The following is a 23,716-nucleotide window of genomic DNA, read 5'->3' as shown; positions in this document are numbered from 1 at the left end:
AAGAAGTGATTTTTACTTGTCTGTTCAGATAGAAAATGTAGATGTTTAACTAAATATAAAATATATACATATACAAATCTATATGTATCAGTATCCCCCTTAATTGCATTTGCTACCCTACTCCTGATAGGTATGCTAGTGAGCTACATCTGATCCGTCTTAAAGGGAATGAGAAGGGAATCTATACATTTTATGCCTCGAATTCTGATGCCAACTCATCCGTCAGCTTCAACGTATCAGTGAAGAGTAAGTGCAAACTTTTACTTGGTTGCAATGTGGAGAATTTCAGAAGAATTTCTACTAATGGGTTTCTTCTGTATTTCTGCAGCAAAACCAGAAATCCTGTTTATTGATCAACTTAGTCATGACATGCTCCAGTGCGTGGCAGCGGGATACCCTGTGCCATCTATTGACTGGTTATTCTGTTCAGGATTCGAATCCAGGTATCAGACACGACAGAGTTCATTAATAATTGATATTTGTGTGGTTTACTGTCCTTTTTAGTTTAAGGCTTGGGTCACACAAGCCTATATCCTCTGATCCAAGAGAATCGGGTTGATTGTGCAAATGACAATCTGGTCAAACTCTGATCAGAGTGTGATCACAGTGTGACCTGATTCTCTCGGATGAGGAGAAGATGGAGAGAAAAATTTCTCCTTCTCCATTGTATCAGTCCGTGGAAATCTGACTACACTTAAAATTTAATCCGAGTGCAGTACAATGTTTTCCATGCACTCATTGACTTGCATGGATGAGTGCAATCCGAATGTCAGATCAAATTTGGGCATGCAACAATTTTTTATTTATTTTTTATTTTTTTCCTGGACCGGCTATGTCCGAGGGAAAAATCAAACATGTGCACAGCTCCATAGAATAACTGGTCCAAGTTCAATCCGATGTTTTGTCAGATCACATTCGGACCGAAAATACGGTCATCTGCACGAGCCCTACCTCTGACATCTCAACCCAATTTTGAACCAGGAACACCAATTTTTAAAGTCTTAAACATAGGCCACGGCCCCACTATCAGTATTCGGTCAGTATTTTTTCTCAGGAGTGGGAGCCAAAACCAGGTGAGGAACAATCAGAGAAAAGGTCTAATAGAAACAAGTCACCAATTCTGCATTTATCACCCACTCCTGGTTTTGGATTCCACTCCTGAGAAAAAATACTGACTGAATACTGACCACATACTGATAGTGGGGCTGTGGCCTCAGACATAGACTGGTATCCTGATTGCACTCTATTGACAGCCGGACCTCGCTGCTGACTTAGGTTTCTGTGCATTATTGACGTAGAAGCTATTTAAGTACTGCTCTGAGACATTACCACAATTACTTATATGTCATCCAACTCTATGGGAGTGACACTATAATCTACTCTGCAAGCGCCTCATGTATCAACACAGGTGACTCCATTTTTGTACTTGTATTATTGATGTCCCTGCAGCTTTATCTGTAGTTTCCATTTGCATTTCACATTGAATCTTCCTAAAGAAACACGTATGACCTGACTTTGTTATTGCAGGTGTTCAGCAATAATGCCAATTGATACAAAGCAGAGCATGGAAAACTCCTCTCTTGGGCGCACAGTAGTAGAAAGCATCATTGACGTGAGCTCTATTAAGGAAAAGAACGGCACCGTTCAGTGCTTCGCAAACAATGGTGTGGAGAGGATTATGTCCGTTTTCAGTTTTGCCGTTAGAGGTAATTCTAACTGTTCATTTTTTGGTATAAACTAACTTTACGTAATTAAATATAACCTCATAAAAAGTTTGACACATTTCATAAATGTATAAAAATAGTGTCTGTATATTATTTATACATAATATGTATTATATATATATTATAATTATATATATTTTTTTGCCGGTATACTTTATTTGCACACTGGCCTCAGACTGCTGACCAACATATCAAACAGCGGTTATTTCATGAGCGGATCCTCCTGTTTATTCTCTCTGTTTTGCAGAAATTAGTCCATCTATAGAATAAACATTGATATGTTTTACTTTGCCTTCCATTTGTAAGAAAACATTTCTGTCTCTAGCAGAAAGGAATTCCCACAAACTCTTTACGCCCTTGCTAATCGGATTCATAGTAGCTGCCGCTGTGCTGTGTGTCGCCATGTCAGTCCTCATGTACAAATACTTGCAGGTACTGTATATTGTGCTCCTACCAATGTTTTACTTGGGTTTGTTTTCCTTTTACTTAGTTTATGTTCTTTCCTTAATACAGAAACCAAAGTATGAAATTCAGTGGAAGGTGGTAGAAGAAATCAATGGAAATAATTATGTGTATATTGATCCAACCCAACTTCCTTATGATAACAAGTGGGAGTTCCCTAGAGACCGGCTGTGTTTTGGTTAGTATATTGTGTTATTTCACTCCTATATTGTACAATTCTTTGTATTTTTTACTATACTCTGCATGACTTAATGCCGTGCCTGTAGCTATGGAGCCAAGTTGTACATCTGTATGCCTCCAATTTCATTTAAGTGCATGAATTTAAAGGAAATGTGCAATCAGAAAATAACCTAGTGTTTAAATCAGGTTTTTACTTTACGTATTTTTTATTTAAAAAAATGTGACTTTTTTGTTATATCACGATCTGTATTTTAAAAACCTAGAAATGTTGCAATTTTCACATTGGCCATTAGGGCAATTCTGGACTCCTGTTTTGCTTTGTGTTTTTTTTTTTATTATTTATTTAAGAAATGCACATGTACATTAGCTGCAATAGATTGACTCAGACCCTATATTTGTATTGAAGGTCAGTTTTCTGTCATTGTAATCTTGCCTGTGATGATAATGAGACTTCTGAAACGTCTTCTATAAAGGCCAGGAAATATGAGTCTAAAATGGCCCCAATGGCTAATATGAAACTTGCAGGATTTCTAATGTGTGTTTTTGATTTTTAAAATTTTGGGCAAAAATTTTAGAAATTACATTTAACACAAAACTTTATTTAAACAATAGGTAATTTTCTGATGTTACACTCCCTTTTATATGAACCTGATAGGGAAAAAAATCATGTCTTGACATTAGATTTACTTCTAGAGGAAAATAGACAGGTAATCGGCCACCCCACCGGGATCCATTGAGGGGCATACATTGGCTTTGGCTACAGCTCTTATGGCGCTCTACAGACTAGTTAATTTCCCTTTTATTCAGTTTCATGTGTATAACAATCTGTGTTTTATCATATCCTAAACTACTATATTAAAGAAGCAAGACTATTTATTTTTTTTTTTTACATTCAATCACTTATCTTTCATTTCCTAATAGGTAAGATTTTGGGTGCTGGTGCATTTGGTAAAGTGGTTGAAGCCACGGCATATGGCTTATTTAAGGAAGATAATGCGCTCACAGTGGCAGTTAAAATGCTGAAACGTAAGTATTATTCTTACTTGGTGTTAATAATTCTTGAATATTAAACCGGTGTGCACCTGACATTATTAACACTGTGTGCACCTCTTTATTTTCAGCAAGTGCCCATGCTACGGAGAGGGAAGCCCTTATGTCTGAGCTAAAGGTCTTGAGTTATCTTGGCCATCACAAAAACATTGTCAATCTTCTCGGAGCCTGCACCGTGGGAGGTAAATAAATGCTTGGTTTTGGAAGCTAACATCTTGCACTGAGACTATATGTACTTTCTAGAAATAAGACGTGAAGTGAGCAGGAAAGCAGATATGGAACTAATGAATTCTAGAATGCTCATGAATTGGAGTGAATTATGCCGCACTCTCCCAAGTCATCCGTATCAGTCCAGAAGGATCGTGTGGCAGAATGCCATAGCCTGTTGTACCGAATAAAGAGTCTTGTCACTGCTGCCATATGACTTATGGAGGAGAGAGAATGCACCGCATATATGAATTAAGTAGTATTCCCAATACCCATTGATCTTAGTTGAAATTCAGAAGATTTGCTGTCATATTTTACAATTAGCCTTCGGTTTCACCGCTTGGCTTCCTGTATGATGAAATCGGTTGTATCATTTATGCTTTTCTTACATGAGCAATAAACATAGCCCCTAACATGGTAACAACTGAGGAAGTTGGAGACACAAACAATACGTCTTCTGCTCTCTGTGACTTAGGTTGTATGGACTAATTCCTTGTACAGGATTACAGAGGGATATATTAAATTATTCTGTTGTATTTTGTGTTTGCATAATTTTATAAGTATTATTATGTAGTGACTCACACATGCTTATAATACAAAGGCCACCTGGCCGCCTAAGGGGTTAATGATAATCGCTTAATTGTGAGTTCGGCTTAAGTCTCGATGTGTGACTAAGCCTTTATGGAGCCAGGTACAACTGAAGAGCTGTTCATATGGACTTGGGCCGTTGTAGGTTGAGCATAGTAAATGTATCATCAATCATCCTTCATCAGACAGAAGCACATCATCTATTCAGTGGAGTTCAGGCAGCGATACACTTTAATTTACTGTCTCTCCCTGGCAGATTATGTGCTGAGCAAACATGTGCATGGGCACAAAGGAAACTCCAACATCCCACTCTTTCGCCATAGAGAAGGAGCTCATTACGGGAGAAGAAAGCAAGTTTCATAAGTACAACTTGCTACAATGCATGTGAAACTTGATTTGATTCTGCCAAAAAATATGAACTATTAAGCACATTTTATTTTAAATGGGTTTTCCATTGTCAAAAAATACCTGTCCAAAGGCGCAATTTGTTTTAAAGAAACAAAGTGTACATTAGTCACCCTCCCCAGGTCCAGCATTAAGTCTCCATCGCTGCTCTCGCTCCTGGTGTTTATTCTCTGCACAGCAGCCAATCACTGCGCTCACCAACGCATGTTGTCCAAATGGGCAGAGACACTGAGATCACTGATTGCCAATAACAGACTCCAGAAGCAGTAGTGAAGACTTGGTGCTGGACGCGGGGAGGGTGAGTAAAGTTTTTTTGTTTTGTTTTGTTTTTTTTTAAAAACAAATTGCACATGGGAACAGGGTATTTTTTTGGAAAACCTAAAGGCCCTTTAAGTGAAGCCACCACAACTTTGATTTTAGACTTAGTAGAGCTTGCTCATACCTTTTTAATAGTGAGGTGGCAGGAAGGTTCTCTAGCAGCCCGTGTTAAATGTATCCTATAAATGGAACAGACATGTGCAAATGAGAACATCTTCTTATTCGCTGATTGAGCTTTTACATATTCCAGGATAATCAAGAATCAATAAGTAATCCTAAATGGTCACTGTCAATTCAACAAACTTTGCATAAATCAGTCGTAAAGGCAAATAAAATAATTTTTTTAAATATTTCTTACCAGAAACATGTGAGTCATTCTCCACCAACAAGCCACTTTTCCGTCCAGCCTCCTGAACTCCTCATTCATTTACAAATAAAGTTAATATCTGTCTTCCTCAAAAAAAAAATGACTGCCAGCACTGATTAGAGCTGCCTATTGACGTTTATGTAAAGGAAAGGAGAGCAGAGTGAGAAAGGCAGAGACACACAGTGTTCCTTTCTATTAAGAGGTTTATCTCAACCTTGAGCTGGATTCACAACTACACTTCTCAGTACTGCTATATAATGTTATTCATGTGGTTTCTGTTTCTGAAGATGTGCTTCATTGAGAGAGAATCACTCATGTCTCTGTGTGTGCGCAGTATAGGAGACACCATAGCTAGTTTTCACCCACTAGTTTAGAGACAACTGAAATCTAGAGATAGTGTGCAATGGGTAAAAATGCAGGATACAATGCATATAATGTCCAAAAATAGTGTTATTCCTCAAGTAAATGACAGTTTATTCTGAAAAATTGCCTGGATAACAAGTATGCTATTAGGGGTTTTCCTCACCACTTATTTGGTGCCCTGTCAATCCAATATAAAAAAGACTGGTTGGCTTTCTTGATTTCAGATTTCAATGGAGAAAAACTGTTCATGGACAGACTCCTCTCCACTGAAATCGGGGACTTGGATCTGTTCATTTTCATGTAAGGTGGGGTTGCAGGTAAATGATTGAAATGTCATAAAAGTTAATTATGGTAGCATATCCTTTAAATAAAAAACAATATTTCTAAGTATTTACAAGTCATGCTTAAGCTTGTAATTTGTGTCTATCCAGTTTTTAGACAATAGTGCAGATTTATTAAAGCAATTACTACTGGATTCTGACATAAAACAACATATTTTCAATGTATTTATCTGAAGTCCCTGCACCACGTTTTCTGACCTGTCTGAACTTGTCAGAAAAATGCTGTGGTCTTTAGAGTCCTATTCCGTGTACTCATTTATCAAACTTTTCTGTTTGGAAAAGTGTTGGACTACAATGCCATGTCTGACCTGGTGTTGTTTAAACCCATGCACTTAGGTTATATTACAATTTGCAAAAGCCACTTTGGGACAGGAAAAAAAATCAAGATATAGGGGAATCTTCCTCATTAAAAGAGTTAAAAATTTTTGTATGTACAAAACGTTCAGAAAGGGAATTTATCATTTAGGTAACTGTAGAAATGGCATTATATAATCTTGTGCAGTGACCCGGCAGGTCGTCCTTGCACTGTTGACAGCCTCTTTAAGTGGATCACTTCTCCAAATAGAAACCTGTTACGTGGTCTCCAGCTTCATTCTGCTGCATGTTGTAATTTGCATTCTTTAGAAATTAGTTGAGGAAGCTGCTGAACTCCTGAGACTACTTTTAATGATTGGTCCTATTGGTACATATATAACAACATTATCCTTTACCTTTGCGTAGGATCTGATATTAAAATGTATTTTCAGGCGCACCTGTCATCTTTACCAATGTTGAATTCATCTGTCATACAATTTTTTTTTCACATATTTGCATGAGTAAATTAAATAGGAAATATAAGTTATGACTTCATTGGAAAGACAAACCTTTGTATTTAATGCGTTCTTTAGAGTAGAGCTTCATTCTTATAATGTAAAATGTGTAATTTGATTTGCGCTTGGAGCTGTCATTTTCAGCTTGGGACATTGAAATGACTGCATATGATACTGTGATGCTATGCTCTTATAGTGGCAGCAAAGCATATCTACGTAGTGTTGTGATTTTGTGCCCCCCCGTCCAAGCTGATGTCATTATTTTATCACATCTGCTCCTGATTTATAGTATTTCTATCAAATGGGCTTTAAAATTTCTTTCCCAGGTCCAACTCTTGTCATCACAGAGTATTGTTGTTATGGAGATCTTCTGAATTATTTAAGGAGAAAACGTGATGCCTTCATCTGCCAAAAGTTTGAAGACCATTCTGAAAGTGCCCTTTACAAGAACCTTCTTAACTCAAGGGAAAATGTTTGGTAAGCAGCAAATTATCTTGTCTTATATAATGTATCACATTAATTTAAAAATTATATATATTTTTCTAAATTTACTAGGACAACATGAGGTGCTTCGACAAAATAGAGTGGTCAAAGTTTGGAAATCACACATAACGGAGAAAATATTCAAATATTGAATTACAGAAAGTTTATTATGGTATTGAATGTCCCTTCCAAAGTAACATCGATTAAAACCATGTCATCATTTGTCCTATTTAAAGGGGTTGTCCAGATATTGATCTGTGGGAGTCTAACTACTAGAACTCGCACCGATCATCAGAACTTGGGACTTTTATCCCCATTAGGATGGTGCTGAACCGCCTCTCCATTCATTCCATACAGTTATATGAAAAAGTTTGGGCACCCCTATTAATCTTAAGCTTAATGTTTTTTAAAAATTGGTGTTTTTGCAACAGCTATTTCAGTTTGATATATGTAATAACTGTTGGACACAGTAATGTTTCTGCCTTGAAATGAGGTTTATTGTACTAACAGAAAATGTGCAATCTGCATTCAAACAAAATTTGACAGGTGCATAAGTATGGGCACCTCACCAGAAAAATGACATTAATATTTAGTAGATCCTCCTTTTGCAAAAATAACAGCCTCTAGTCGCTTCCTGTAGCTTTTAATGAGTTCCTGGATCCTGGTTGAAGGTATTTTTGACCCTTCCTTTTTACAAAACAATTCCAGTTCAGTTAAGTTTGATGGTCGACGAGCATGGACAGCCCTCTTCAAATGATCCCACAGATGTTCAATGATATTCAGGTCTGGGGACTGGGATGGCCATTCCAGAACATTGTAATTGTTCCTCTGCATGAATGTCTGAGTAGATTTGGAGCGGTGTTTTGGATCATTGTCTTGCTGAAAGATCCATCCCCTGCGTAACTTCAACTTTATCACTGATTCTTGAACATTATTGTCAGGAATCTGCTGATATTGAGTGGAATCCATGCGTCCCTCAACTCTAACAAGATTCCAGGTGCCGGCATTGGCCACACAGCCCCAAAGCATGATGGAACCTCCACCAAATTTTACTGTGGGTAGCAAGTGTTTTTCTTGGAATGCTGTGTTTTTTTGCCGCCATGCATAACGCCTTTTGTATGACCAAACAACTCAATCTTGGTTTCATCAGTCCACAGGACCTTCTTCCAAAAAGAAATTGGCTTCTCCAAATGTGCTTTTGCATACCTCAGCCGACTCGGTTTGTGGCGTGCTTGCAGAAACGACTTCTGTCGCATCACTCTCCCATACAGCTTCTCCTTGTGCAAAGTGCGTTGTATAGTTGACCGATGCACAGTGACACCATCTGCAGCAAGTTGATGCTGCAACTCTCTGGAGGTGGTCTGAGGATTGTCCTTGACTGATCTCACCATTCTTCTTCTCTGCCTTTCTGATGTTTTTCTTGGCCTGCCACTTCTGGCCTTAACAAGAACTGTCCCTGTGTTCTTCCATTTCCTTACTATGTTCCTCACAGTGGAAACTGACAGGTTAAATCTCTGAGACAGCTTTTTGTATCCTTCCCCTGAACAACTATGTTGAATAATCTTTGTTTTCAGATCATTTGACAGTTGTTTTGAGGAGCCTATGATGCCACTCTTCAGAGGAGGTTCAAACAGGAGAACAACTTGCAAGTGGCCACTTTAAGTAGCTTTTCTCATGACTGCATACACCTGGCTATGAAGTTCAAAGCTCAATGAGGTTACAAAACCAAAAAAAGTGCTTTAGTACGTCAGTAAAAAATAGGTAGGAGTATTTAAAACAAGAAAATGATAAGGGTGCCCATACTTATGCACCTGTCAAATTTTGTTTGAATGCAGATTGCACATTTTCTGTTAGTACAATAAACCTCATTTCAAGGCAGAAACATTACTGTGTCCAACAGTTATTAAATATATCAAACTGAAATAGCTGTTGCAAAAACACCAATTTTTATAAAACATTAAGCTTAAGATAAATAGGGGTGCCCAAACTTTTTCATATAACTGTATGTGTATGCTTTTTCCACCAGTCCTATAGAGAATGAATGGAGCAGTGGTTGAGTCTGACCCACCAATACAATTTAGAATGGGGATAATAGTGCCCCATTGGAGATTAAAATTCACCATTGTGCACCACCGATCAGTCATCACCTGGTTAGGTGATAGTTCCTGGGTAGAGAGATGTGGAGGAAAAAGGGAAAGAGAGCGCTACCTGAGCGTAGTAAGTAGAGACTAAAAATTTTAAAAGAATAAAAAATCTTTTATGCTCACCTGAGCAAGTTGTGCTGATAGGCACAACTCTATTTGAGGAATTTGTCCGTTATTAGGGTTCTCAGACCACGGTTTGCATCTCTTCCATAGATGGTGGTGGTATATTTGTCCTGCCCGACAGACAGCCACCACGTGAACAAATGGAGACAAATGGATTCTGGAGGCACTCCCGTGGAAGAAAGAGTAACCAAAAAATTGTTGACTCTTCCAAATGTGGTGCAATCACATGGAGGATATTCCACAAGGGATTAATATTTGTAGTTTTTTTTAAAAATCATAAAACCGTGAATACACATAAGGGACATGGATATACAAAAAAGGGAAGGGAGAAGGGAGTCTTTTAAAAGGATCACACAATGAATGCGTTTCTGCTCATAGAGCCTTCATCAGGTGTATATGAGACCTTAGGTTTGACTGAACTCTTATACCCAGCATCTTTACTTGTGGGTGGGGTCACCCTCTGGTTAGGTGATAACTTGTTTTCTCTGAACAACCCCCTTTAAGTATCTTGAGATAATGGAGGCGATACCTCCTTATCAGCTTCTCCTAATATATAACCGTCCTCTAATATTTATGGTGTCACATCATGGCGCCATTATAGATGATGCTACAAAAAAAAATAAAACAAGCAGTTTTCCTGATACTAACTGGGGAGGGCTCTCAGAAAAGCAAAGTGTCATCATAAAATGATCTATGGTTTATATAAAAAAAAACTTGCAATTTTCACTCTGGTCACTAGGTCTTGTACTAGATTCACACTTCCTGTCCTGTACAGGGGACTTCTCTGCAGTCTCATTATCAACAGAGTCAAGGTTACAATGAGACATAACACCGCTATATAAAGCAGATGACACCGGATCCATCTTTTACAATAGGTGATATGTAAAGCTCCTTCCCCACCCACTGCCTTCACAACGATATTTGCCATGATTACATCAAGCTCGTTACAAACTTTGTAGGGTCTTGATCAGTATATTGCTGCTAATGTGTATGTTGCCAACAAAGTAGGAATGTAATATTAGGCCTAGTCATTAGTGTGAAAATAACATTTTTTTTCTATGATATGAAACCTAATTATAGGCAAATTATTTATATTTTGCAGCCTTTTATTTATTTTTTGTAGGCCATTAAATTTCCTCCAGACTGGTGGAGTCCAGGTCCTTAAGCCCCCACTGATTTTGCAGAATATTTAAGGTCCTACGCGATACAAAAAAAGAAATTCCAAAGTTAAGTTACACTTTGGCATAAAATACAAATTTAAACAATAGGTAATTTTCTGATGACACCTTCCTCTTTAAGCTAAAAAAAACTCTAGCTCTTCGGCTAAGCATATCAGCCATAAAAGTTAAGAAACTTCTAACAACGAAATTACATGACTCACGCTACCACAGTAATTAATTGCACTAATGTAGACAAGGACATTAGGCTAAAGTAATAGTGCAGGTTTAGCGAGTCTACAAATAAAAATGAATATTCACAGACTCATCACCTACATAGCAGCAGAAGTCTTAATCATTGTTCTCCTTGACCCCTGAACAGCATTTGTGCAAGGTCTTGTTTCATGTAAACCACAGCAACTTAAAACATCCCTGGGGACTGATCTATTGTTCATCACTTGCTGTCTTCCATCCTGATACAATGTAATGGGTATAACTTCTGCTCCGAACATGTGTAATCACTTTAAGGGATGGCGGTGCACCTGATCTTGCTATTTTGTGTAAATAAAGCATCATATGGCATGTAAGGAGTTGATGTACGATGGATAGGTGGGCTTTTATGTATGAATTTAGTATTTTTATTTCAATATATCCAACAAGTTTTGTTGTTGCCACCAGTGGTCGTATCTTCAGTGATTAGACGTGCATCCTGTGCTACAATTCCTCCAGTACATGGATGTCAGGAGTTGTTATGCTTGTTCTCCTGCCAAGTAAAACATTGATATCCTCGTCTTTTGTTCTTGGATCCATCATTCGAGGAGCTGTAAATAGTGGGAATGTTTTTCAAAAGCAATCCTTCCTCTTGTTTTACAGTGAAGCATTGAGTGAGTACATGGATATGAAGCCAGGAGTATCTTACGTGGTGCCAACCAAGGCCGACAAAAGAAAATCTGGTGAGATGAATTCAGTTTTTCCAAAATGTCAATTCCAAGTAGCTTGAGCTATAACTGAGTCATAACTGCGTCAATGAATACAATTTACAGCAAAGTGAAAACTAGCGTGAAGTTTTTTTCTAAAATACCGTATTTCTTTAAAACAAGCTTTTTTTTGTTTAAGTTTCACATGGATTTATTGCTCTGGCAGGGATTTTGCTTGCTTGCGTGGAAGAGTAAAGTGGTCATTTCTCAGTCCCTTGATTTGGTTGTTTGAAATTTCCGTCTAACTGTTTAAACGGTTTAACTTGAATAGGTTCCTATGTTGATCAGGATGTCACCATCGCAATGCCCGAAGAGGATGATTTAGCCCTAGATACAGAAGATCTGATTAGCTTTTCATATCAGGTTGCACAGGGCATGAACTTCCTGGCGTCTAAAAATGTGAGTTAATACACAGATGCTCACACACATTTGTACTTGACAGACATGCAAGGCAAAGATACAGTTACTGATCTATGAACATGAGCAAGGTTCAGTCCAACAGCGGCAAAGCTGCGGCAGGCATGGCATTGTATATTCTCAGCAATTATGTTAAAATCAGTTTTTTACAGAGGACACCAGGTCAGAAGTGGCCATTTGTTGCTCTTATTGTATTTCTGCTGCTCCCCTTAGTATTCTGCTTTTCGTTTTTCTTAAATCCACCATACGGTCCCAGAGATATGGGTCTTTTTATTTAGTCCTAATTGTGATCTTTCCTAAGTGGGCGGTGCTAACAGGGTAATTATGCAAAGCATCCTGAAGACACCCACCCAGAGTCATGTGAGCCACGCCCCCTCATAAAGAGCATAAGAATTAGCACTAAATTAAAAAATTCTTATCTCTAACTGTATGGCAGATTTAAGAAAAATGGAACAGTGAAAAAAAAAACCTGCAGACAGCTCCTCTTTAAAGCAGCACTTAATCATGTTGCATCTATTATGATATTGCTTACAATGTGTCCATGTTTTCTTTTTAATTCATTGACATCTAAAACTTGGTTTTGCATTTTAAAAGGGAAGTCCAGGACTTAAAGGTGTTGGTTGGTCCAAATCGATAAGTCTGCAGTCGCTATATGTGACTGCAGACTTATGAATCCCCCCACCACACACACTGTGCGCTGCGGGGAAACGCCAGTTTCTGACCCGGGACCGGAGGGTATGTATGAGTTATACATACTCCTGACCAGTGGGCACGGCCTCACTCCATACACTTGTAGGAAGCGAGGCTGCGTCCTCTAGACGAGCCATGGCCGGGAGTATGTATAACTCATACATACCCTCCAGTCTGAAACCGGCGAATCCCCGCAGTGCACAGTGTGTGCACTTGGTGGATTCTTAAGTCTACTGTCACACACACTGACTGCAGACCTATCCCTTAGGTTAAAGGGCTTGTCTGGTCCATATCGATAAGTCAAGCAAATAAGACTGGTGGGGGTCTGACACCTAATACCCCCAATGATTGGCTGAAAACTTGCTCTGGCAGTGGCTGGAACTATGCGAATTATATTGCTCTCATTTATTTCTGGCTGTTTTCAGCTGATCGGTGGAGGTGTCAGGTGTCTCCTATTGATTACCTATCCTAACAATAGGTCATCAGTTGTTAAGTCCTGGATAGCCCCTTTAAAACTGGTCTACAACTAATGACCCAAAATTTAAGTTTTGTTCATAAATTAGATTCTCAATTCCTTCCTAATCTTGTTCACTTTGAAGCTACCATTTCTAGGATAAGGAATGGAGTTGTGTTCATGAAGTCGCCCGTTCATAATTAAATTTATTTATGGGGTTAACCAAAATTGAATGTTTAAGTTTGGAGCCCCTCTCCGTCTACTACGCATATCTCTTGTCCAGAGAAAAGTGAGTTAGGTTGAATTATTAGCGGCTTTTCCATTACATTGAGCTGCACCTTGTACAGCGCCATGCTATGGAAAGCATGTCATGGTCTAGGGAAATATTAAAACATTTTGATAATTACTTTGATGAATTGTTGTAAAATTTAGTTGTGCTGTTTAGTAATACATATATTTTTGTGTTGCAGTGCATTCACCGAGATCTCGCAGCAAGAAATATTCTCCTCACTCACGGTCGAATAACAAAAATCTGTGACTTTGGCCTTGCTAGAGACATCAAGAATGACTCAAATTATGTGGTTAAAGGAAATGTAAGTCTTGGCAGGTGTAATTCAGTTAGCGCTGCTCAGGGTTCTCAAATTCCCTTAGAAAACCCTGAGAAGATGGCAAATCACATCAGGCCACTCTCTCTTAGAGAGAACATAATGATTTGGTGATATAATGTAAAATTTCATGTAAAAATGACACTTCAGTAGATCTATTAGGCACGTTTTACTGGACGTAATGGAAGCACTGGACATAATGTAGTTTTTGGAGAAAAAAAGTAAACTGTATTGATCTTTTTAACCTGGTTAGTAATTGACAGAAAAGGTAATATAGTTTGGCCATGCCATATTAATATATCAGGAAATAGCAAGCTGAGGTCTACACTTTACTATTATCGTCCCTATTAAGAAAATTGCAATGTTTTACTTAGCAGTAACGGCAGGAAGGACTGGGCTCCAATATTTCTTCCTTATCTGCTTGCCGCATTATTGCACATCGGTTCCAGCCCTTCATGGATTAAAGATGTTTTTTCAGGGGAAAAAAAATGACAGGCTTCGACAGCCGTAAAAAAAATAAAATAAGAGGTCATACTCTCCTTCTCCAATCCACAGCAGTTCTGTTCCCACGTTTAACCGGTCTTAGCTGGTCTCAACTTATTGAGTCTATCGCGACACACCAGAAATGGGTGGAAAAGCCCAGCCAGTCATTGACCGAGGTGGGTCACTGCCACCATTTCCTGTCCCAGGAGCGGACACAGACCGAAGAGGCCCCCTGCTAGAACAATTAATGAGCTCTTCAAATGCAAAGGGCAAAGGGCCCATCATAATGCACAATTCCACCTGCATTGGAGGTCAAAGTGGGCCCTTTACCTCTTGGGCCCCTGTGCCGCTGCACAGGTTGCACCAATGGTATTTCTGCCACTGTCCTTTTAGTTGAGAAAGGACAAGGAAGTTTAGACCATCAGGGGCCAAGTAAGCATCAAAATGACAGCTGTGGGGCATCATTGAGAGTATTACTACTTTTATATATATTTTTTTAAGCAGTCTGAGCCTTTTAAAAAAGGACATCTAAGGTTTTCCAGAATTGTCCGCTAATACTAAGAAGCCGTGCCAATTGGCTTTTCCTCCTGAGTTATCTCTTCATGCCATACTAGGATATATCACAAGGAGATGTCTACACCTGACTTTTCCTTTTTAAGAGTTTTAACAATTTAATATTATATTCATGATAAGGTACCAACTATGAGAGATGTCATAAAATTATGGCCTTGTAAAATGGAGATATAACAGATGAAATTTCATCTTTCACTAGCCGCAAAGTAGAAACAAAGTTGTTTTATTTATAAGGTAACATAAGCCGATAGAGAATTGCCATTCCTCAGACTAAGCAAGGAAGCTTCACAGAACAAAAAGTTGCATTCTTGGTAATGAACCAGGTCACGGGACGTATGTGCTGGGGCTCTCCTCTATCTGGGTCACTATACAAGATCTAACGGAATACATTCATATGGTCAGTGCACTTTATATGTCAGATTAGGTCCTATCGTGACATTATACTTGGGTGTATTATTTCTGTATCCTCAATCGCAGTGCATGCAAATGGGTCACAAATATAGAAAGTCGGGGGGTCCTTCAGCTCCTGAAGGCTGGGGGGGGGAGGCTGGAGGGGGGTCCTCCAGCTCCTGGAGGGGGGGGGGGGTGTCCTGCAACTTTGGATAGTGTTTTTTAATCAATGGTTGATAGTAACCTATATTTTTTCTAACTCGATCCTAACATTGTGTTTTTAAAGGCTCGACTCCCAGTGAAGTGGATGGCTCCTGAAAGCATCTTTCATTGCGTATACACATTTGAAAGTGACGTCTGGTCTTACGGGATCCTGCTTTGGGAGATCTTTTCTCTTGGTATGTTGAGTTCATTAGTAAATTGTTCTTAGCTACATCATAAGAATATGAAAAACACAAACGTGCCATCTCTGTTGCTCCTCTGCCCCCATGACAACCCTTACTTTACTGTATCCACATCAGTGTCTATAGCTACCACTATTCAAGTTGGGTAGGATCAGATCATTTATAAGGAAAATGACTTGGATCCATACAACATCCCTACAAGGCAATGGAGCTGCCTGCTCACAGGACATGGAGTGCTAGAAAATTAGTTTCAGGTCTAAAACTTAAAGGAATAAAGTGGTAAAAATGGAATGTGAAGACAGGTGGTTTATTCAAGGAAGTTGTAATTTACGAAATAAAAAGGGGTTCTTGCCAGCCTAACCCTCAACCATACTAATGTTTTCTTATTCAGTAATTCCAGCCGTGTTTATACATTTCATTGTTTGATTAATGAACAGGAAGCAGCCCTTACCCTCGAATACCGGTGGACTCCAAGTTCTACAAAATGATAAAGGATGGGTACCGCATGCTGAGCCCAGAATGTGCACCAGATGAGCTGTGAGTACACTTAGTTATTATGTTTTTTTTCTATAGAAAGTTTTTACATAGAGAGAAAGAGGGATAAATAAAAACTTAAATGTCATAAAAGTAAAAAAAAACTGCATAAAAGTCCAATTTAGATAAAAAAAAAGTCAAATTGGCATAAAAGTTTGATTTTGATTTACTACATTAAGTAGTCCAGTGCAATGTGCCTCGAACAGTGTGCTGGGACCATAGGATGGTTTTCAGGACGCCTGCTCATCGCCTTTTACTTACTAGTAGCTACAGAAGTTGAAAATGTAAAACTTTTTTTAAGATTAATATATCCTGTTGCAATAGTCATCAGTTTTTTTTTTTAAAAAATTAATTTTTTATTTGTAGCTATGATATAATGAAGAGTTGTTGGAACTCAGACCCAGTGAAGCGACCCACCTTCAAACAGATTGTACAGATGGTGGAACAGCAGCTTTCAGACAGCAAAGGGCATGTGAGTATAATGTTGTTATCTACAGGAGACCTTCTGCTGAAATGCTTTAAATTGTATAATAGATGATGAAGATGGACAAGTTGTTATGGCTGTAATGTTGGCGCTGAGAGTTAGCTGTTCAAGTTCACTTCTCTCCAGAAGTAGCCTATTGCTCGGCATGGTGGTGTACCCGGAGCCTGTATTGTACCACTTACTTTGCATGCGCTTCACTTGCCATGTGGTATCTCTGTATGACACTGGTATTCTCTATTAAAGGCAATGTTTCTAGTGGAGATTACTTTCATAAAGTGGTATCTGATGGAACATGTGTGGCCACAATGATTTTATAAGTGCCACCTTACAGCTCTGTACATCTCTGAGCTTGTACCTAGTCCTAATACTGTAGTGTGTTTTATGAGCATTGATGCTAATGTGAAATGTTCCAAAATCTATAATATAATCGGCCAAGCGTCCCTCTGTCTGAAACCTCTATATACTGCGCATGCACGCCGCACAGTCTGGCTCCAGACAGAAGAACGCATGGAGCCGTTACAGGTAAGAGGAGTGTATGGCGCCGGAGATCGTGGTATGCGTAGACACTGAACGCATACCGCAATCTCTGGCGCTATACTTACATACTTACCTGACCAGGAGGAGCGTTGCCGCGGCGCCTCTCTTCTGGCCAGAGACCGGGGCAGGAGTGAAGGCGTCGGAAATGGCGCATGCGCATAGCGCTATCTGGTGCCATTTTACTGAAGACACATTTGCAGTGGGAAGAAAGGTGAGTATAAGTGTTCATTTTTTTTGTATGTGCAGAGGAGTACCATGCATACCAGGATTGAGGGGTGAGGGGGTCACACATACCAGGATTGGGGGATGAGGAGACCATGCATACCAGGATTGGGGGATGAGGGGTACCATGCATACCAGGATTGGGGGTTGAGGGGTACAATGCATACCTGGATTGGGGGATGAGGGGTACCATGCATACCAGGATTGGGGGATGAGGGGTCCACGCATACAAGGATTGGGGGATGAGGGGCACCATGCATACCAGGATAGGGATGAGGGGTACCATGCATACCAGGATTGGGGGATGAGGGGTCCACGCATACAAGGATTGGGGGATGAGGGGCACCATGCATACCAGGATAGGGATGAGGGGTACCATGCATACCAGAATTGGGGGATGAGGGGTACCATGTATACGAGGATAGGGATGAGGGGTACCATGCATACCAGGATGAGGGAGCCATGCATACCAGGATTGAGGATGAGGGGTGCCATGTATACCAGGATTGGGGGTGAGGGGTGCCATGCGTACCAGGATTGGGGGTGAGGCGTGCCATGCATATCAGGATACGGATAAAGCATGCCATGCATACCAGAATGGGGTCAGCACAAATACCAGGATGAGGGCAGCACATACCAGCATGGGAGACCATATACGAATAAAAATGCTCGCCACCCGGGCGTAGAACGGGCTCAATAGCTAGTGTTAATATAACCATAGAAGCTTTCACAATCATCATTTCCTATGCTTCTAGTAAAGCACTACCAGACTGTATCGGACCAACTCAAGAGATTGTGCACACTTGTTATACTGGGGTAGGCACTTTGTCCTTGTCTTTGACACAGCCCAGAACAACGTGCCTATGGATAGTTTAAGGTGCTGGGACAAATCAGATTAGTTTTAGTGCTCGCGAACACAATTATATGATGACTAAACACAACACATAAGTTTGGGTGTGCTATACTCACAGCCCAAGATGTATTCCGTACAGTTAGCTTCTCATATTTTGGACTTGCAGTAGCACTCATGAACATGACCGTATCATGACTATGCACAGGAGTTGGCTACATATGTGGGCAGCAAGGTGGCTCAGTGATTTAGTCCTGTTGCTTTTCAGCGCTGGGGTCTTGGGTTCAAATCCCACCAAGGACAACATTTGCAAGGAGTTTGTATGTTCTCCCCGTGTTTGCGTGGGTTTCCTCTGGGTTTTCCGGTTTCTCCCACACTCCGAAGACATACTGATAGGGAGTGTAGATTGTGAGCCCTAATGGGGACAGTGATGATGTCTTTAAAGCACTGTGGAATTAATGGGGCAATATAAGTAAAATAAATAATACATGCATACAGTTTGGATGTGCTATATTTGTTGCCAATTATACTAACATTGTTTCTACTTTTTCTTCCCAAAACAGAAGATTTCAAACCCTTTTCCCGAATGTCCAAACCATATTCCCGTGGATCATTCTGTGAGGATCAACTCAGTGGGTAGCAACACCTCATCTACTCAGCCCTTACTGGCAAGTGGGGAACGCTGAACACCTTTCACGTTGCCGCTCGCTTCTTGTGGATTTTATCCTTACACACATTTCCACATGTTACAACATTGCCATAACCCTACTGAGCTGCTGAATTTTAAGACAGTGTTCTCTGGCAGTGATGATCCAAACGTCGGCCAGATCCTATACTGACTTCTATCTGTAATCAAACATATTGTCGCGTGTTTCTTTGTGGAGACGATATAGAAGCACCCTACCACATGAAGGCTAGGCATATGTCTCCGTGAGCAGTGACTGACTATGGATGAAGACTTCAGCTCCTGCTTTTCAATTTGCTGAGATCACGGATCTAGAAGCTGTTGAAGAAACTTAAGAAACTTGTTGAGTTGTAGCATTAGAAAAACACACACATGTTGAAGTCTTGCAGTTGCAAAACAAATGCAAAACCAGAATCCTGCTGAACCGCTTCTGCTACGTGACCTAACACATACGTCTCTGGCGTCTTGCTACTGATTCATTTCTTCTCTACAGTATATTTCATGCCTGTATTTATTGACCATTCTCATGCACTTATTCACATTGGTAGATACAGCAAATATAGTTAAGAGTTAAATTATTTGGATATTTAACTTTCATCTTTAGTACCAGAGGGATGCCTTGCCTTGTGTAGATACAGAGGGGGTCAAAGCACGTATTACTGATTGGCAAATTGGGGGGCTACTACTAACATCATCTTTGGATGATTCACAACTGTTATACAGTGGCTTGAGTAAGTATTCATGTCATTTTTTGATCCCATAAATTAAATTCATGTCTATATTTTTCTCACTTCACCAACTTAGACTATTTAGTGCTGATGCATCCTACACAAATTGGATTACAAAAATATTTAAACACTGGTTGTAATGAAACAAAAGAGGTAAAAAGCCAAGGGGGTGAATACTTTCGCAAGCCACTGTAGATAAGAAACATGTTGGATCGATGGCATCGCCCTGTCTTACTGATATCCTTTCCTTACTGGTTCTCTATAGAAAGGCGTGAGACATCACTCCGTATTTGCACTGCATTTGTCTGTTTTTGCACCTTTTAAAATGTTGAATATTTTCTAAAAGAAAAAAAAAATTAAATGCTTTGACCTTTTTGCTCATGGCTGTTCAGGGACGGGTTAAGTAGAAATTCCACTGTATGATTTTGGACAAATCACATAAAATATGCTTGTTAACCAAACCATTAATACGAAAGGTACTTTTGGGGGCACTTAGTCTGACACTTTTATTTTAATGGTTTAAGATGTTATATTTTTGTACATTTTTACGGCAACTGTTACTTTCAATGTGACTGGATGTTAACATTTCGTTCTTATGTTTTATTTTTTGTTATTTTGTTTCTGTAAATATGGAAATGTAGCAATACATTCTTTTTTTACCCCAACCCTCTACTCAAAGTATTTTTGTATGTATATAGGCGTATAAGTGTTGCAAGTTTCAAAACTTTTGGAGTATGTTGCCTGATTGTTGAGAAGAGTTGTTAATAATAAAATGTTTTGTCATGTTACCATTTGTTCCTTTTTGCTTGCAAACGTGAAGACTAATTCAAGATGCTTAAAGGAGTGGTCAGAAACTAAATTTTATTTTACTCCTAAATTTCTATTTATTTAATGTCATAACCTAATATTTTTTTCTAACATACTGTAATTAAAAAATTCCCTATTCTTCCCTCACTATCGACCTACTTTATTTTTTTTTCTAATACTTCCTTTTTGATGACGATTCGTTTAAGAATCACAATGCATGCTGGGATACTCAAACGAGTCGTCATCAGGGGGCAGTCGCTGCGGTTACTGCTACATCCTCTATTCCCACCTTGAAACGAAGTGTCATCAGTAACCTCAGTTTCAGGTGCTGGGCTAATCCCTGTTATACTGAGCATGTGTGTCTGATGTCAATTTTGACGGATGCTTAGTAAGATCTTGTCACTGTGCCCTGTTCTTCTCAGTGCAGAGTGACAATGCGCTCTCTCGCCGGCTCTGATCAGAACTAATGAGCCTTCAACAGAGAGCACTGTCATTGTGCATTGTAAGTAAAGAACGAGTGAGCAGAGACCAGCCCCGCCCCCCACAGGTGACATCAGTGATGGTCTCTGCTCGCTAGTTTTTACTTACAGTGCACTGTCCTTGAACATTGTATTACCAGCTCATCCCTTCTGATCAGAGCGAGAGAGCATGTTGTCCCTGTGCAATGAGAATAACGGTGTACAGTGACAAGACCTTACTGAGCATCCATCAGAATTGACATCAAACGCATGCTCCGTAGAGCGTCACGTGTGACGCTTCGATTCAGGGTGGGGGCAGAGGCTGCAGCAGAAACCGCAGCCATTGCCCCTGATGATAACTTGTTTGAGTATCCCAGCATGCATTGTGATTCTCAAACAGGAAGTAGTAGAAAAAAATAAATAAAACACTTAGATAGTGAGGGAAGGATAGGGAATTTTTAATTAAAGGTACTAGCCCAGCCCTTTTGAAACTGAGGTCACTGGTATCTCTTAATTTCAGGAAGGGAGCAGAGCAGAGCCTCTGCCCCCCGATGCTGACTTGTTTGAGTATCCCCGCATGCACTGTAATTCTTTAAACAAAGCAGAAGATGTACACATTTTATGCCAGCACTAAGATCAGGGAGGAGAGCAGGGATGCGTGTCATTACATGTCTTATGTGACCTTCTCTGGTGGATGTGTTCTTTTTTTTTTCCTCCGCATAACACCTCCTGCTTTTGATTGGTCAACGTCTTACAGGTGAAAAAGTACACGCCCCCATAGAAGCACTTCTGGCATCGCCCCTTTGGTCTTAGCATAAATTAGAAATTAAATGAGAAATAAAACAAACAAACAAAAAAAAAAAGTTTTATTCAGCTCTGCAGCCACTGTCCCATGATTTGGCCAATTTAACATGCTAAAACTGGTGACAAAGCATTTTTAACTCCACCATTTATGCTATGACTTTCTGCTGTGGGTGGTTCATCAAAAGAAGCAACAGAGTAAGAGAACTGCAAATTGAAACATAGGTATAGGAAATTACATTGTCTTAGTGCAAGGGAAGAGGGAAAGGGAGCCCAGACACTAGGGAAAGGGGAAAGTGGAGACCTCCTAGGTTGATCTAGCATCACCCTGTCTCCCCTAGCGTCCCTGTATTGGCTCTTCACCAATCGCCACACGCGTGCCTCGCCCTGTCTTTCCCTGGCGTATGGCTAAGGCTAGGGAAGGAAGGAGATGAGCACTAGTCAATCTCCACTAAACACTATAGACAACGAGGGTGGACAAACAGAGGGAAATTGCTTAGCTTTAGACAAATCCAGATAAATGCGCACACTTCCTCAAGCTCCAGAGAGAGCGAAGTACTGATCTTGCTAAAGCCTTCATATGTAGTAAAGAATATTGCCGGCACCTCCCTCTAAAACACAGTAGGTATTTATACACCCAGGCAGAGTGTTAATTAGCCAGAGAGAGGTAGCTGCTGGGTCCTAGAGGAAGCCAAATGTAGAGATCTCCTGCAACCAACTGCAGGGCGACTGTCACCTCTGACACACCCATGACAGATGTACTGGAAAACAGGAACAAAAGATTCCAAGTGTGACAAAATGGCAAAAAAAGCACAATTCCGCAATTCTGTTTTGGTTTTTTATATATTTACAGTGTTCATTTTACAGTAAAAATGACTAGGCTGTAAGATTACTACATCTATCATTTGCCCCCAAAAAATGCGGGCTCAGCCCATTTTTGCTCACTAGAGTTCTGCTTTTTTCATTTCTAATAATAGGAACACATGCACCACGTCTGCATTTTTTACCCACTGCTGGTTTTGGCTTACAAATACTGAGGTAACCATGGCCTTAGAGAAAACTTAAGACAGAAAGACCCACAAACAAGCAACAACTGAAGTCATCTGCAGTAAAGGCCTGGCAAAGCATCACAAAGGAGGAAACCCAGCGTTTGGTGATGTCCTTGGCTTCCAGACTTCAGACAGTCATTTCCTGCAAAGGATTTTCTACAAAGTATTAAAAATTAACATTTTATTTATGGTAAAGTTAATTTGTCCAATTACTTTTGAGCCCCTGAAATAAAGCGGCTTTGTAGAAAAATGATTGCAATTCCTATGCGTTTCACAGGATATTTTTATTAAACCCCTTTAATTAAACCTGAAAGGTTCAATTGCATCTCTGTTCTTTCATTTTAAATGAAAAATAGTGGCACGCAGAGCCCAAATCACGAAGATCTGGTCACTGTCCAAATATTTCTGGACCTAACTGTATGTTCTGCACCATTGTACCAGGAAACCCCACACCTTTCGCAGTTTTTGAAATTCTGGCTTGTGACCAATGACCATGTCTTTTCTGAAGTTGCTGAGACCACTTTATTTTCCCATTCCAGTGAGGCTTCACACTGAAATTAGTCTGAGAAAAGCACTAAATTTCCATAAGGTAACCTCCCATTGTAAACTAACAGATGTCTCTAATATAGTGGTCATTCAGTGCATATGGCACTGTAGGTCATTTACACAGAGAGTGATTAGTGGTCTCCTGGATCAGCATATACAATAATGAAAGCAATACAGTCTCCACCCTAAATCAGAATATTTTGGATATCTCCCTGCTATCAGGTTGCTCCTCTCCCATAGCTGTCTCTATTACATACAGGTGCATCTCACTAAATTAGAATATCATCAAAAAGTTAATTTA

At 39.7% G+C, this 23,716-nt stretch overlaps 1 protein-coding gene across 3 annotated transcripts in view; it reads left to right on the top strand.

Annotated features, from left to right (window-relative positions):
• Positions 1–20,531, top strand: part of KIT (KIT proto-oncogene, receptor tyrosine kinase) — a 75,559-nt gene extending 55,028 nt beyond the window's left edge. For 2 of the 3 annotated variants that reach the window (XM_073645486.1, XM_073645484.1), the window contains exons 7-21: positions 131–246; positions 329–443; positions 1,528–1,706; positions 2,050–2,156; positions 2,238–2,364; positions 3,288–3,392; positions 3,488–3,598; positions 7,141–7,291; positions 11,595–11,674; positions 11,970–12,097; positions 13,730–13,852; positions 15,597–15,708; positions 16,152–16,251; positions 16,615–16,720; positions 18,905–20,531. In XM_073645486.1, the coding sequence (XP_073501587.1) occupies positions 131–246; positions 329–443; positions 1,528–1,706; positions 2,050–2,156; positions 2,238–2,364; positions 3,288–3,392; positions 3,488–3,598; positions 7,141–7,291; positions 11,595–11,674; positions 11,970–12,097; positions 13,730–13,852; positions 15,597–15,708; positions 16,152–16,251; positions 16,615–16,720; positions 18,905–19,027 (1,783 nt within the window). In that variant the 3' untranslated portion in view covers positions 19,028–20,531. The remainder of the gene's footprint in view (positions 1–130; positions 247–328; positions 444–1,527; positions 1,707–2,049; positions 2,157–2,237; positions 2,365–3,287; positions 3,393–3,487; positions 3,599–7,140; positions 7,292–11,594; positions 11,675–11,969; positions 12,098–13,729; positions 13,853–15,596; positions 15,709–16,151; positions 16,252–16,614; positions 16,721–18,904) is intronic. The other variant, XM_073645485.1, reaches the window with a different exon arrangement.
• The last annotated feature ends 3,185 nt before the right edge of the window (positions 20,532–23,716 follow it).

The sequence above is a fragment of the Phyllobates terribilis genome, unplaced genomic scaffold (genome assembly GCF_046119375.1).
Source record: "Phyllobates terribilis strain yellow unplaced genomic scaffold, ASM4611937v1 Scaffold_1__5_contigs__length_1240528914, whole genome shotgun sequence".
In the NCBI taxonomy this organism is placed as follows: domain Eukaryota; kingdom Metazoa; phylum Chordata; class Amphibia; order Anura; family Dendrobatidae; genus Phyllobates; species Phyllobates terribilis.
The sequence above is the reverse complement of the archived record's forward strand: the minus strand, read 5'-3'. Positions and strand labels throughout refer to the sequence as shown.